The sequence below is a fragment of the Nelumbo lutea genome, chromosome 5 (assembly GCF_056320005.1).
Source record: "Nelumbo lutea isolate HS-2025 chromosome 5, American lotus-T2T, whole genome shotgun sequence".
In the NCBI taxonomy this organism is placed as follows: Eukaryota; Viridiplantae; Streptophyta; class Magnoliopsida; order Proteales; family Nelumbonaceae; genus Nelumbo; species Nelumbo lutea.
The window spans coordinates 23,792,959-23,809,966 of record NC_142688.1 but is presented as its reverse complement, the minus strand read 5'-3'; the positions used below and the strand labels follow the sequence as shown (position 1 = coordinate 23,809,966).

The 17,008-nt window shown below is 39.1% G+C and overlaps 1 protein-coding gene across 1 annotated transcript in view; it reads right to left on the bottom strand.

Annotated features, from left to right (window-relative positions):
* Nucleotides 1-1,191: 1,191 nt before the first annotated feature.
* LOC148851021 (exocyst complex component SEC3A) overlaps nucleotides 1,192-17,008 on the bottom strand; it is a 128,877-nt gene continuing 113,060 nt past the window's right edge. Inside the window, exons 19-25 of the mRNA XM_088942820.1 lie at nucleotides 16,403-16,484; nucleotides 5,259-5,356; nucleotides 5,027-5,135; nucleotides 4,827-4,895; nucleotides 4,039-4,104; nucleotides 3,866-3,955; nucleotides 1,192-1,491 (exon numbers count right to left, since the gene is read on the bottom strand). Coding sequence (XP_088798946.1) covers nucleotides 1,381-1,491; nucleotides 3,866-3,955; nucleotides 4,039-4,104; nucleotides 4,827-4,895; nucleotides 5,027-5,135; nucleotides 5,259-5,356; nucleotides 16,403-16,484 — 625 coding nt within the window. The 3' untranslated portion in view covers nucleotides 1,192-1,380. The remainder of the gene's footprint in view (nucleotides 1,492-3,865; nucleotides 3,956-4,038; nucleotides 4,105-4,826; nucleotides 4,896-5,026; nucleotides 5,136-5,258; nucleotides 5,357-16,402; nucleotides 16,485-17,008) is intronic.

Genomic DNA, 17,008 nt, shown 5'->3' with positions numbered 1-17,008 from the left:
GGTAAACAAAGAATTCCTTTCCAGTTGGTCATCTTATAAACGTTTCTATTACGAAGCCAAGCCCAAGCTAAAGGTCTCAAGAATTCCTTTCCACTGGGTTTCGTCGCTTCTTATTTCAGGTCACCCATTACAAAATCATATCAAAACACCTATACAAAAAAAATATATATTATTACCCCAGATATAGGCTAACGAATAAAATATCCGGGAAGGCTCCACACAGAACGCACCTCACAGTCTCACACCAAGCTGTGAATGGGATCTGCTCCTCACACATGGGTGCCTCACAGGTACATCCACGGAACATCTCCCGTGAATAATTAAGGAGATATTCCCAATGCATGGTAGAATGTGTGTGAGGCGCTTTGCATGAGGAGCAGATCTGGTCTCCCTCACAGCACACTGGAGCCATGCTCTCAATGTACGACTGAGCTGTGAGGTTGGTGTGAAGCACGCTCTAAAAGGAGAGAATAGGGATTTTAAGAGCACAAGGGGTGCTTATTCCTCGGATTGCTTTGGAGTTGAGCAAGAGGTGATCCTCTGTTTTAGGATTGAGAGAGAGATCTCCTGTTCAGCTGTCGATGTTACTGGAGCGCACAAAGCTTAGTGTTCTCTACCAGCGGCAATCTTGGCAGAGGCAATCATGGTCGGCAGAGTGAGTGGGAGGAAGAGATACGAGAGACCAATCGAACCCTGAATCTTTTTTATTTTTGTTTTATCTAATTTCCCCTCAACCTAAGAAAGTGACGCAGGGTAACCCTCGACCCAACCCCACCCTGACCCTAATGGGTCACTCGACCCATATGGGTGGGTTGGGATCAGGATTGTCAGCTCTATTTGGAATATCCATGACTCCATGTAATACAGTTTTAGACTCACTTCACAAATGGAGATCCAAAGGGTAGTCACATAAATCATCGCTTACGTACGTCATTTGGCCGATGTTCCGGGCTCATGAAAATATCATTCTTCGCCAAGAATTCCAGAGTAAACCACCAACGCCAAACAGAAATAACGAGTCAAATCAATAGAAAGCCTTGAATATAACCAATGAGTCTGTACTCTGTATTACGAGGAATACATAGAGGAATGGTAGGGCCGTGCATTGACTACAGAAAAAGCAATGAAGGTGGAATGAGATGCAAACAACCAAATAATAGATCAACACCTTGGAATGCTTCAAACAGTACCTTGGCCCAAGAAAGGATTGACATTTTTTCTTACTTCCAATAAAAGAAACAATGTAAACATGTATAGTACAACCTATTCTAGTAATGACAACTGATATGTCTCTCTTTCAAGAGAAAAAATCGGATAACACATATACACACACAAGGGATCATTGAAGCCTCTATACATCTGAGAAAGAAATCACTCCCTCTACATGGAGGCAAGAAGCTCTTTCATTTCTGCTACGGATGGAACGGTTTCATTGGGATAAATCTTGGCAACCAGTTGAACAAAGCTTTCGTACTTGTCCAGAAATTCCTTCTGCCAAAGATGGAACACCCTCATTAAATTATCAACACTAGCTCATTTGTGGTTTCTGAGAAACCGGGCAACTCAATAAAGATTCCCAACAATGCAAACCTAATACATGGCATTCATAATAGAATCAGGGCTGAGTAATATATGTATCTCCACTCCACTGTGGACTATTTGTCTTGCACTATGATCCCAAGATAAGTAAGGAGGTTTTGTCAGGTAGGTAGTCAGTCAGCATGACTCCCTTTGCCAGGTCTATTTAGAAACAGAACCCTTACTCATATTTCAAGCACATACTAGATCATAGACATTATTTGATACAGCTGACCAATACAAGGCTATCCAATATGAACAAATACTTTTTGTTGGCTAGTTTGATTTTTCTTATCATAATATTTAACTAAATTATAAAGTGCACCTCAAGTTTTTTCCAGTGACACAAAACAATGGAAAAGGATCAATATCAATTAAACTGAACTTGAAATTACCATTTACCTCTACCATGTATAGCCATAGTAGACACTGCAGCAAATGGATCAGATTTGATCTGGTTCTAATTTGAATCTGATCCACTTAATCCTAAAAGAATGCATTATGCATTCTCTGAGATATAGGATTGAAGCCAGTGGCAGCATTCTATGAGAGACATTAGCAGTGGTGCTACCCACTAGAAACATGGAGAGTTAAGTTTTAGGGTTCTGTTTTTGTCAAATGGAATAGAATGTAGTTAGGTTAGATCTTTATATATATATATATATATATACAGAGAGAGAGAGAAAGGAGGGGGAGGAGACTACTGCATGGGAGAGGTTGAGGCAACAGAATTCACTGCACTTCTATTGTTATTTCACAAAGAGGAGTGACAGTAAGGTGGTTTTTTCTTCTTTTATTTCTATTTTGGGATTTAACCCTAATAGGTCATAAATTGAGGGAAAGTAGACTAAGATGGTTTTGTCACATGCAAAGACCGTTTACAGAATCATTGAGAAGTTATATGTTATAAATTGAACAGTTTAGAAGAGGGGCAGACCAAAAAGGACAAAGGCTGAAGTAGTGAGAAATGATTTGAGGGCCCATAATTTAACAATGAATATGGCACCGAACAAAGTCAATGGCTGGATAGCATTCATGTAGCCTATCCCATATGGTTGGGACATGGCCTAGTTGAGTTGAGTTTTAAGATTTGGATTGTAGCATCTCAGATGTGAGATCTATTATTATTTCAAAAGTTTCAGGAGCTTTAAACATCACTGAGAACACAGATCAGTCCAAATATCTCAAACCATAGCCTTGTCCATGATGAAAGCTCTAACCATAACCCCATGAGTTGGAACAAGAAAAAGACTTCAGTGCAAGGCACACAAACATCTCAGTTCTCATGCTTCTACTGTGGGTTTTGTTATTTTGAGCTTCTGCTTTCTTTTTTCCTAGAATCCACACTACTTGCATAATAGTTCCATATCATATGTAACCTATGTTGTCTACCATGTATTTGTATAAATATGGATTTAAAGTATTTCTACTTTTTGCACTTTCAATTATTAATGCTTGATTTATTTAATTGTTTTGTTTTGATCTGTGTCATTTCTGAGAATTTGTAGTTTGTGTTTTGTTCTTGATATTATTATCTTATCTTTTATGATTTTGATATAATCAAATTGGATATTTTGATTCTCGTAGTGGTTCTAAATATGGATTGCGATTTTGTAAATCTACCAGACATCCAACTTTTTTGCAGCCCTATATAGCTGATCCATGAATACAATGATAAAATAGACAGAGAATGTATGTTATGACATGCCCCCTAAACCAAGAGAAGTGAAAAAACGTGTATGTCAAGCATGTCATTTCTATGGATGGATATTGTAGAGATACTGGGCCAGATGGGCCATAGTTCTTTTCTTTTATTTTTAGCACTAATTATGTCTTGTGTCTTCTTCTTCTTCCTTTTACTTTGGGGGCACATTTGGCAAGTCTTTTTGGGGAAGATCTTCTGGCAGCTCTGACAGTCAAAAGACACATTGAGTTTTTGCATTAAGATCTGAGCAGCCTGAATCCCGTTTAGTTAAGGCGTGTCTTTCTGCGTGAAGATGAATAGAAAAAACGCAAAAGCTCCATTTGGAGCTTCCCGAAAATCACCCGTTTTGGGCTTCTCGCGACTTTTGGCGGCTAGATCTACAGAAAGCCAAACATGAAAAGACCGAATCGCGGTCTTCTGGGCTTGTAAATAGCTGACAGACCACACGGAAAGACGCGCCAAATGGGGCCTTTATATTTCAGATTTATTGCAGGTGAGATTCACAACTGATATTCATATTAAAGCATTTCCATATAAACAAGGATATTCAAGGCGTTTTATTTCAAGGTAAACTGTGCTAACCTTGCATTTATCCCATAAGGATGGCAGCAACTCCTCTGAAGTTAAATTCTTTTGCAACCTTCTGTACATTTGACTGAAGGACTTGTCAACCTATACAAGCAAAACAGTAACAATTTAACCAAAGGATGTCACGGTCAAGGGACAGGGAAAATCTAGGGAAGATTTAATCTTACCCCAGACAAACTGGATTTTAACATTTTCCGAAGCTCCATTTTGGAAAGTCCAAGCTGAAATGGGATCTAAGATTTATAAAGAAAAGATTAGTCACACCAAAACATTAGCAGCTTGAAATCATATTAAACTGTTAAATATATGCAAAAGAAATAATGGGAACTTTCAAAAGTGGAAACCTAAGATGGAAATATCAAGGAAATACTTCAATAAACATGTTAGATGACAGGGTTCAGTATGTATATCAATGATACAGTCAATCCATGAGTTCATCAAAATTGTTTATTGATAATGTGCCAACTGACTCTTTCAGGAAAGCTAGCTACACATTTTGCTGCACCCAGAGCATGATCCATTCCATAGAACCTAAAGTGAGTACTTTTTTCAATAATTCTCAAATGTAGTTAGTAAACAATAGTCTTACTGATGGACAAGATTACTAATTAATTTATAGCAGCTTGATATAAATTTATTCTTATATCAAGGATTTGGGTGGAAGTAATAAGAGATGGTTTAAGCACCCATAATTTAATGATGGATTAGGCACTGAACAGAATGGAATGGCAAAACAGGATTCTTGTAGCCAACCCCATATAGTTGGGACTTGGGACAAGGCTTAGATGATGATAACGATCACCAGCTAGAGAATCTAGAAATGTCTTCTCTTTGCTGAGTTTATTTCTGGACAATATTTAAACATCAGCTGCTAATTCACTACAGCTTCTTTTTCTTTGGTAAAATAAAATTCATTAAACAAAAAAAGAAAAAAATTAGTTACAAATTCACTAACCTCCTCTGGTGTAATTGTGTACATCAAATCTTCAATTCTTCGAGCAAATTGGAAGAGTCTTTCAAATTGCTGCAAAGAACAAATTAATGAATATCCATGCTGCCATTTCATCTTATCCAAGTTTCACAATATCCCAACAAAAGAAGAAAAAGACTAGGTGATTGGAAAGATAAAGCAAAAACAAGAGAGGAATTACTTACATAGTATATGATCATATTGATATGACGTGTACAAGCTTGTTCATAAGACTCACTTGCCTGGTGATAGAACTTTGCAAGTGTGGGCACAATATTAGCTAGGTCATAGAGGCTGCAAGCAAATGATTATAATTAACACAATTAACATGGTATTGATTTAGACAATTCTCTTCTAATAAATTTGAAGGTCAAACTCAAAAACTCATCTAATGAGGAGCTACATTTTCTTGAATACCTGTTCTGGAAGGCTGCATAGTTCTCTAAAAGTAAAATGTCAGCATACTTTGGATCGGCTTGTGCAATTTTCTCCAAAGTCCCAAACATTATGGTAACCTGTACCAAACAATATCCTCAATACCTGATGAGCTTATAATAAATTAATAAATACTAACGTCAGAGAGAATAGTAATAACATGTATACAGTTACAAGTACTGTTAGTGTGCAATAGACATAGACAAGCATTTTAGTGAAAACTGTGAATGACGAGGCATAATGTTCAATGACAATATGGATATTGAAAAAGAAGATCAAGCAAAAGCATAACATATGCAGCCAATATTGTTAGCAATAAATAATTTGTTATTACCACATATGCAGGCAACAGCCAAATTGTTGAAGGCATTTTTTTTAATCCAAATAATATTTAAATAGATTAGAACTCAAATAAGTGGGTTGGCTAGTCTGCTAGCCATATCATTAAAACTATAAAAAAGTATCCTGTACGGGAGTTCCCTCTCTTTAAGTGGGAGGGACAGGTGTCCTTCACCTAAGAGGAAGTAATTACATAACTACCCGACTCCCTATTTAAGCTCCTTAAGGAGAAGCTAGAAACAGAGAGACAGATAGAGACTCTTCGGAGAAAATTTTCACAAGAGATTCTCAAGAAAAAGCAAAGATAAGGAGAGAAGAAAAGAGAAGTGCTCAAGGGAAGGCAAGGAGGGAAAAGTCTCACTACAACAGGTAGAAAAAAGGAAGTCCTCTCTGTGAATACTTCCTATTTATGTCTTCTGCTATGTATCCTTCTTTTTCTCTCTTTTGTTTTTAGTCTTGAGAAAGGAAATAGAGGAGAATAAACCATCTACAATCAGGTGCCTCTACTTGGTTGATTATGGTTTCTCTTTCAAGACAAAGTTAGGGATTAAACCATCTACAGTCTAATTCTCGAAGGCTGATTATGGTTCCCTTCAAATGAAAAATGAAGAGCAGAGGGATGAAAATCGTCTACAATCAAATATTCAATTTAATTGACTATGGTTCCCTTTTTGTATGCAAAATTCCAAGGATTAAGGCTGTCTACAATCAGAATTTCATCTGATTGACTACAGCTTATTGTGAAGAAAGGAGTGAGAAGGAAATTTTCTTTGTATCAAAAAGAAAAGAAAAATGTATTGTTGTATAGTTTCTCAATTGTATTTTTTTTTCTTTCTTCTCATTCTTGTACACTTGATGTAAAAGAAAAGAAAATGAAAAGTTATTTTTAAGTACCCAATTGTTCTTTTCTTTTGTTCTATTCGTTCATTTCTCCAAGTCAGAATCAAAGGGTGTTCTCTACTTTCTTGTGGAGATGTAATTAAGGAGAACAATCCGTATGATTCCCTGAATGGGCCTTACCCAAAATAATAAAAACTCAATCACTTGATTGAGTGAATTATGTTGAATGAGAACTTATTAAAATTTTCACACCAACACAGATACAAATATTTCATGAACTTCAGTAAGATCTTAAGAACACCAACATGTCTCATGCATGAACATAGGGAAAAATATCAGCTAGAACCAAAAAAAAACAAAAATCTCATCATAGTTTATTTTGATAAATTAGCAAACTAGCCTTTGCTTCCATAGACTGTCATATTGTGATCAAGTTCATCCTAGATAACTGCACTTTGGGAACTTGCTAATTGAAGGTGACTCTAAACTGGTAATTGGATGGCTGAAGGAGCCGGAGACTGTAGCTTCCTTTAGAAGGGGAGGGGGGGGGGGATGAGAAGATTTAAGTAGCTAACTTCCAACATAACAGTGAGAGTTCAGTGGGAGAGGTGATCAGCTAATGGGCTGACAGATTCTCTATCTAAGCAAGGGGTGCTTATGGACAATTTATTTTGGGCTCAATTGTAATATTGTTTTGTTTTTGAGGCTGCAACTCATGCCTCTTGGAATTTCTGTTCTGTTTTGTATCCTTTGATTGTTTCACCTAAGAAAACTCTCTTTATTATTCATCAAAAAAAACAAAAGATGGTAACAATTAATAATAATGACCATTACCGAATGTTGTCCCTGCCATCAGACATGAACCTGCATTGTCATGCTTATCAGCTTGAGATTTTACCATTGCACTAAGCAATGGACCCTTTGTAGTAACACCAATAATAGCATTGTAAAATGAACACATGCATCTTTGACTAGGGCTGTCAATGGGTTGGGTTGGACCTAATGGGCCCGAATCGATTGGGTCGGTTCTGGTTTCAGGAACTGGTTCCAGTTCCATCCAACAAAGAAGAATTCCTATCCATTAGCCTTTACAAACCTAATCCTCCCTCCCAGACTTAATGTACTTTCTTAGACTCCCCTGACTCCTACAAAAAAATCCCTCCTGATCTTTCTTTGTTTTTTTTTTTCAACCAGAGCAGGAATTTTAAATACTAATAAGTAGTAAATAGGCAAGTTGGTAAGGTTGATTTGATTAGATTCATCCTACTCCCAAAGAGATGTACCCTTTCTTCCAATTAGCCAGCTTTTTACAAAACTTTTCCAGGATGGGATTCCAAAAGTTGCTTATCCTAGGATTGCCTCTATTCTATGTCAAAGAAGAGAGTGAAAAGTACAAGAGAATAATGATTTGGAGAGTCAAAAAGTGTGTGGCAGCATCCACACCATCTTATTTAAATAGAGTGAACATATTGTAAATTACAACGACTAAAATACCCCTATACCTAATGGAAAACTAACAGCCTTTAAAGGATAGGCCTAGGTACTCCATAGGCAACCTGTGGGAACTAACTGCTAGCTGGAAGCCTGGAAACTAACATGAATCCTGTTAGTTTCAAAAAAGTTAGCCGGAAGGTAACAGCCTCCTGACTATATGTCTTTGGCTACATGAATCCTGTTTTGCCATACCATTCTGTTTAGTGCAATATCAATTGTTATACTATGAGCAATCAAAACAATTCTTTCATTTTTTTTTTTTTGAAGTAAAAGGTAAGGTATTCCACTGATATACTGAATCAAGTATATAGAGGAGATCACATGTATGGCAAGACACTAATATAAAGTGTAGGGCGCCAAAAAACCAACTAGACTAATCCTACACTATCTCTTTTAATTAAACAACTTTATAAAAAGAAAATATTCATGGTGGGGGATGTCCTTGGAACTACCGATAACCAGGAATGAAACAACCAACCACCTTTCCCTTTAAAGTCTCCACATCACCAAATTCACTTTCAAATGTCCACTGGTTTCTCTACTTCCAAGCATCCCATTAGATAGCTGCTGGGATTATTCTCCACAATGTCTTGCCTCTTTTGTCTAAGCCTTCCACTCTCCAGCTTTGTAGAAAATCATTTGAAGACCTTGGAAAGCACCATGAGAGGTTAAAACCTCCACAAAAATAATTAAATAGCTCTCTGGTCAAGGGACAGTGAATAAAAAGATTTAAACAAAAAATGTCTTGTTTAAATCATTTCTTACTACTTCAATCCTTGTCCGTTTCAGTCGACCCCTAGCTCTTCTAGCCCCTTCAAGTAATAGATCACTTCTTACGGGTGCTGTAGATGGTCTTATATGCACATGAGCAAACCATCTCAGTCTGCTTTCTTTCATTTTATCACCTATTGGAGCTCCTCGTAGGTTCCTTCAAATGACTTCATTCTCACCCTGCCCCAATCTGGTCTAAATTAAAGACTAAAAAATTAGGATGTACTCTGTTCATGGTTGTGTTCATGCTTCAGCTGGTTCCAGAACAAGAGATTTTGTTTCATATTCAGATATATTATATTGGCAGTTCTGGAACTGGCAATCCATGGTTCCAAAACTAGCAAACTCCCCTTTTTTCAACATGCCAATGGTGTTCTAAACCAAAATTCATGGTTTACTGATATAAGTATGACAAGACAATTATATAGGTCTTTTTTCAACATGCCCACATAAGCGACATGTAGCATTTTGATTTTCCCATACTGGAGTCATGTTTGTACCGCCCTCTAAATTGGGTTGTGTGCATAGTAGTGTTAGAGACCCAACAAGGGGTATTTCCACTTCAGGTGTCTTATGTGGTGTCTAGTGGAGCTTATGTGTTAAACCATAATAAACAGTTGTGCATTGAGTTGTGTGCAAAACACCTTACTTTCCCAATTTTTAATGCTATAAATCAATTACAAATTGTTAGAGTGAGCCGAATAAGGGTAATTTAGTAATCTTATGTCAGTTAAGTACTTTGCTTATGTGGCTGTTTTATTAGAGTACTCTGCCCCACACTTAAGTGAGGGCAGTTTAGTCTTTGTAAGTGTAATTAGAACCTAATAAACACAAGGGGGTCGACTGAATGGGAGACTAATCAGTTCGACTAAACCCTCCTGTTCTCTCTTTCTCTTGTCTTCTTCCTCATCTTCTTCTTCCTTCTTCACTGGTTCGGACTACTGTAGCTGCTCCAAAACATGGTATCAGAGCAAGGTTTCTGACCTGCTTCCGCTTGCAAAGCATCTCAGCTGTGTTCGTGACACCCTCCTCTTCGTTTCTAGTTGGTTAATGGAGAGAGCTGGTTCGCCCTAGGTCTGAGACATCACAGTTCGTTGCTCTCTGCTGCGCACAGTTTTCTTCATCAAGGAAGGTGATTTCAGCAGTGAATGGTTGGCTGATACTCTCAAAGGAAGGTTGGTTATTTAGTCCTCTTGTGTTGCTGGTATTTCTGGGTAGGAACCCTTCAAGAATCAGTTAGTACTGATTAGAACCTAGAGAACTAGGTTCATTGTTGCCCTAAAAAGGGCTGTGTGTGCAGTAGCCGAATGGTGTAGGGCTGCTGTGAGTTGTTCAGTGGTGTTAGGGCTGCTGTAGGTGGCCGAGTGGTGTAAGGTGGAATGCAGTGACCTTGCCAAGCTCCTTGTGGTCGTGTAATGCCCTCTTAAGTGTGTTAAACAAATCTGAACTGGGTGTAGCAGTTTGACTGTGTTGTGGTGCTTGTGATGCGCAATTTTTTTTATTGAGTGGTTGTAAGAGGGCCTACTGTTGTGTTGTGGTGCTTGTGATGCTTATGTGGGTCGTAGGTGTGTGAAGTCAGCAGTAGTGTAAAGAAGAACAAGTGTGTGCTCCCACTGTTGTGTTTAGGGGCTGCAATAGGTGCTGAAGTATCAAACTGTGAACAACATCAATCAGCTTGTAGCTGAGAAGTAAGGTTAGAGGCAACTGTGAAAGAGTACAATGGCAGCAATAGGAGATGGCTACAATGATCAGAAACCTAATGTGGTAATTTCCTCCGACTACCTAGGGGTACAAATGACCTCAATTAAGCTGAATGGGGAGAACTATGTTCCATGGGCCAAATCAGTGGAAGTGTTTCTCAAGGCAAAGAAGAAAGTAAAGCATGTAAGAGATGAAAAACCATCGGAGGACTCTCCAGGGTTTGATGATTGGGAGCAAGAAGATGCTCAAATCATGACTTGGTTGTGAAATAGTATGGAACCTAAAATTAGTGCCAACTTCATGTTTCTTGATACGGCTAAGGATATATGGGAGCATGCTAAGAAGCTATATTCTGGACAAGATAACACAACAAGAGTGTATCAGCTTTATCAAGAGTATTTTGATTTACAACAAGGAACCAAAACACTAGAAGAGTACTATGCCAACATGAAGAATATAAGGAATGAACTCAATGTCTATCACCCCCTTACTCTAGATATTAAAGTTCAGCAACAGCAAAGGGAGCAACTAGATGTTACAAGATTTTTAGTGGGGCTGAAGTCGGAATATGAACTAGTTAGAGCCCAAATATTGGGGGGCTCTACTCTTCCTACACTTGAGGAAGTATTCTCAAGGCTTCGTAGAATCTCTTTGGGACAGACAGAGAACTCCACACTGTCTGATAGATCAGCACTTGTCACAGCTCGAGGGGTTGGATATAGTACAAGAGGGGGAGGTCATGCTCCCCGAGGAGGCCGTGGCAGTTCCATGATTAGTCGGGGTGGTCGTGACTCAGGGGGAGGTCGTGGCAGAGGGAAGAATAACTCTACAAGGAAATGCACTCATTGTGGTAGAGAGGGACACAGTGAATTTCTGTTATGATCTACATGGCCCTCCCTCTAAATGGGCTAATCATGCTGTAGCGGGTGAGGTTGATATCAGTGACAGTAAACCGGTAGACCGAACTCATCCCACATCTACATCTACCTCTGGGAGGGAAATGGTGAGCGTACCGCGTGATGAGTATGAACGGTTCCTTCAAACTACTTCACAGCATACCACTGCCACACTTGCCCAATCAGGTATTGCTTGCATGCCATCTAAAACCTCTCCCTGGATTATTGACTCTGGAGCCTCAGATCATATGACCGGGACTCCAGGTGTGTTCTCTTCTCTCTCTGAAACCTCCACATCACAAACTGTTACACTTGCCAATGGGTCCTCATCTCCCATATGTGGTGTTGGTAATATTGACATGGCTCCTGTGCCCTTATCATCTGTTTTATATGTCCCTAAGTTTCCATTCAATCTTATGTCTGTTAGTAAAATAACCAAAGCTCTTAACTGTTCCGTTACCTTCTTTCCTTCCACCTGTGTTTTTCAGGATCTCAAGACGGGGAAGAAGATTGGTGGGGGGCATGAAGCTGGTGGACTGTACTATCTTGACGGTGGTGGATCTTCAATTGCTCTTCAGACTTCGCTTACTCCTCTACAATGGCATTGCCGACTGGGACATCCATCTCTCAAGGCTCTCAAGATTTTGGTCCCGTCATTGAGTCATTTGTCAGTTTTGCAATGTGAGTCATGTCAGTTTGGGAAACATCGTCGTGTGTAGAGTTGAGAGTCGTATGTTGAGTTCTTTTTCTTTGGTTCATTCAGATGTTTGGGGTCCAATCATAATAGAGTCTTATAATGGGTACAAGTATTTTGTCTCCTTTATTGATGATTGTTCAAGAATGACATGGATTTACTTAATGAAAGAAAGAAGTGAATTGTTTTCTATTTTTCAAAAATTCCATGCTGAAATACGCACACAATTTGGTGTTCCAATCAAAATTCTCCGTTCAGATAATGGTCGTGAATACTTTCTTACTTCATTTCAACAGTATTTAGGACAGCATGGCATTATTCATCAGACATCATGTGCATACACCCCTCAACAAAATGGGGTAGCTGAACGGAAGAACCGTCAGCTTCTTGAAACTGCTCGGTCTATTCTTCACCACATGAATGTTCCTAAACGTTTTTGGAGTGATGCTGTACTCACTGCATGTTTTCTCATTAATCGGATGCCCTCCTTCATTCTTCATGGTCGGTCCCCCTTCTCTATCTTGTTTCCCACTTTATCTCCATTCCCATTAATTCCTCGTGTCTTTGGTTGTGTGTGCTTTGTCCACAATCTGAGCCCTGGAATAGACAAGCTAGATGCACGCTCAATTAAATGTGTCTTCCTTGGCTACTCACGGACTCAGAAAGGGTACAAGTGTTATAATCCCATTACCCGGAAGTGCTATGTCTGTCCTGATGTCACCTTTTTTGAGTCAGTCCCCTTCTTCTCAAGTCCTGAAGCACCCTCGTCTCCACCCGCACTTCCTCTTCCTCTCCCTGTCAGTGATCCAGTTCCAGATGTTGTTGTTGGAGTAGACTCATCACCTCATCCCATGCAGATCACCACCGAACGTCCACCAATCCGGAAAGTGTATACACGTCGAACGGCACCGGCCCCTCCTCCAGCTTCTACCTCATCTGCGGATCCTCTCATGGCTCCTATTGTTGAACCCTCAAACCTTGATCTACCCATTGCCTTACGGAAAGGTAAACGCAGTTCTACCCTCCATTCCATTTCCAATTTCGTTTCATTATCTCGTCTTTCTACATCACATCGCCAGTTTGTTTCCCTTTTATCCTCTATTTCCATACCTAACAATGTCCAAGAAGCTCTCAGTTCACCTGATTGGCGGCAGGCAATGGAGGAGGAACTTTCTGCTCTTCAACATACTCAAACGTGGGAACTTACTACTCTCCCACCTGGTAAGCATGCTGTGGGATGTAAATGAGTGTATACTGTGAAATACTTGCCAGATGGTAGTGTAGAGCATCTGAAGGCCGGACTTGTTGCTAAAGGTTACTCCCAGTTGTATGGAGTAGACTACATGGAGACATTCTCTCCGGTGGCTAAGATTGGTTCTGTTCGTGTACTAATTTCCCTGACAGTTATGTATGATTGGCCTCTGTTTCAGCTTGATATCAAGAATGCCTTTCTCCATGGTGATCTTGTGGAGGAGGTATATATGGAGCAACCACCTGGGTTTGTTGCTCAGGGGGAGGATGGTAAGGTATGCAGACTGAAAAAGGCAATTTATGGGTTGAAACAATCGCCGCGTGCTTGGTTTGGGAAGTTCAGTGAAGTGGTGAAGAGTTTTGGAATGAAGCAGTGCCAGGTAGATCACTCAGTGTTCAGCTATGACTCAGAAGCTGGGAAGATTCTATTAGTGGTCTATGTGGATGATATTGTCATTACTGGCAGTGATAAATTGGGGATTGGCAAATTAAAGGTATTTTTACAAAACCATTTCCAAACAAAAGATCTTGGAACATTGAAATATTTCTTGGGAATAGAGGTTGCCAGGTCAAAACAAGGTGTAAATCTGTGCCAAAGAAAATATGTTCTTGATCTATTGGAAGAAACAGGACTGTTAGGTGCAAAACCGGCTGAGACCCCTATGGAACCAAATGTTAAGTTGAGCAGTGATACAGGAGAAGTATTTGAAGATCCTGGAAGGTATAGACGACTAGTGGGGAAGCTGAACTATCTAACTATCACGAGACCCGACATATCCTTTGCAGTCAGTGTGGTGAGCCAATTCATGCAGGACCCTCGTATACCTCACTGGGATGCAATTCTTAGAATTGTGAGGTATCTGAAAGGAGCTCCAGGCCGTGGACTATTATATAAACCAGGAGGAAAACTTGAAGTAGTGGGGTATACATATGCAGACTGGGCAGGCTCAGTGAATGATAGAAGATCTACTACGGGCTATTGCACATTTCTTGGAGGAAATCTTGTGACGTGGAAGAGTAAAAAGCAGACGGTTGTGGCCAGAAGTAGTGCTGAAGCTGAGTATAGGGCCATGGCACATACTACCTGTGAGTTAGTGTGGTTGAGGAATCTTCTACAAGAAATTGGGTTTCACATGGATAAACCTATGAGACTGTATTATGACAACCAAGCTGCACTCCATATCTCATCCAATCCTGTATTTCATGAGAGAACAAAGCACATAGAGGTTGATTGCCACTTTGTGAGGGAGAAGGTCCTTGCTGGAGAGATAAACACAGAACATGTGGGCTCGAATGATCAATGGGCAGATTTGTTTACAAAAGCTCTAAACTCAGGGAAAGTGAATCATCTATGTAACAAGCTGGGATTATATGACATATTCTCCAGCTTGAGGGGGAGTGTTAGAGTGAGCCGAATAAGGGTAATTTAGTAATCTTATGTCAGTTAAGTACTTTGCTTATGTGGCTGTTTTATTAGAGTACTCTGCCCCACACTTAAGTGAGGGCAGTTTAGTCTTTGTAAGTGTATTTAGAACCTAATAAACACAAGGGGGTCGACTGAATGGGAGACTAATCAGTTCGACTAAACCCTCCTGTTCTCTCTTTCTCTTGTCTTCTTCCTCATCTTCTTCCTTCTTCACTGGTTCGGACTACTGTAGCTGCTCCAAAACACAAATGTTGAGACTTCAACCCACCACAGTACCAAACACCATCATAGTGTGCCTCAGATCATAAATAAATCTCTAGTATTAATTTATTTTACTCAACAATGACCATACAACCAAAAGCAAGTAGCGAAGGCACATGTATAGATGAGTCACACAATCAATACTCACATTGTAGTTCAATAAAAGAACCACAAAAAGAACAACCTCATTTGTAGTTTTTGGTTAAAAAAATGCATTGTTTTCTGAAAAAGTTGGTACATTTTTTGAACCATACCACCCTTTTTAGAACCATGGAACAACACCTCAGATGGCTATTATTAATTGAACAAAACTCTGATCAAAGATAGGAATAGGACTGATGTGGACACAGAATCAAAACATTGCTAATCCATAAGGCTCAGTTTGGAAGGAGTACAAATACATACAAAACAACACAAAATACAAGGTTTTGCACTCTACATATTTGTATTTGTACTCCTTCCAAACTGAGCCTAAGGTTCATTATCTGATGAATGGTGTGGATTGGGCAGAAGATTCATCATTCCTCCACATAGCTAAAATAGCAAGTCATGTGGCATGCTCCCTACTTGACCTGATTAAAAAACCTTTTCTCTATATGTTACTTATGTTATCATTGATCAGGAGACTGGAAAATGATAGCCCACCTCACAACAACTCAAGACAGTAAGGAAGTATTCGTGCACTCATATAGTATCATTCCTCAGGATAATAGAAAATGATAAGCCACCTCATACCAACTCCAAGTATCATAAATACTTTTTTTATCAAGCACTATAGACCAATCCCTTCAGCTTCTACCCAGCAGATAGCATAAAGAAAGTTTCCTCCAACACCAAGGCACACCAAAAAATGATCTCCACATTGGTCATTTAGAAAGCTTTATGCACCATTTCCATGAGTCCACTACCTCAATCAAACAAAAGAATACTTTATGACTTCACCCATTCCCCAATTTTCAATTCTTAATACAGCCTTCAATGTTCTATTGGTTTCTTGGGCATCTCCTCTTTAAGTTCACTTTGATATATTTGATGAGTTAAAGGGAATTATTTATGCCTGACATCATGAGAAGCTACTAGATTGACCAACCTGTGGAAGCTTGCCAATTCCCCTGACAAGATTGAGGAATTAAAAGAAAACTAGATAGGATTTTCAAAAAATTCCTATTTTGATAAAAGGCATAACCTATTAAAATGTACAGAGATGATAGTATGTAAAACTAGAGAGGAAGAACCAGGCCATTGAAGAATCCTGAGACAATTTTTATGTCACTCAACTAGTCCTGACTTCTGACCTAGTCCTACCATCATCCAACTCAACAGGTTTTTGAACATTACACAATTACCTACAACATTTGTCACATTATATTTTTCTTTGTTCAAGAATAGGAAAACAACATCAACAAGGAAAAGACAGCACATAATGTATGAAACAATAGATGCTAGTACTTACAAATTTTGTGTAAGCCTGATCAACCAAGTCCCTAGATTGTCCTTGAATATACTGCTCCATACGTGTTGCAAGGGTTGCAAATCTATTCATAAATGACACAGAAGAAATTAGATATAGACCAGCCCAAGAAAACCACTGTATAGAAAATAGATTTATAACATACTTATGACTTACTGAAAAAAAGAAGCAACCATTCCATACAATAGAATACCATGTTATCAGCATAAGTTTAGACCTTGAACAGGAACAGTTGAAAAACAGTCCTAGAAGTGGGGACTGTGTTTGAAACAAAGGAGACTAGCAAGAGAGATTAGAGAAGAAGAGAGAGCTACGGCAAGGAGAGTTAGAGGATGAGTGTTTCGAACATAACCTCCCTCTAACTCTCTAATACACTTTTATTAAGTTAATCTTTTAGTAATTACAAGAGAGGTCCTTAGTTGGACAAGAAATTACAAAAAAAGAAACATAAAAGAGTATGGGCCCAGAATAAGGCCCATTACAGAGAAGAACATAGAGATAACATACAGTAACAGCCTATGGGCCATTCGGCCCATCTTCTCTACACTCCCCCTCAAGCTGAGCATAGATGTCAATCATGCCCAGCTT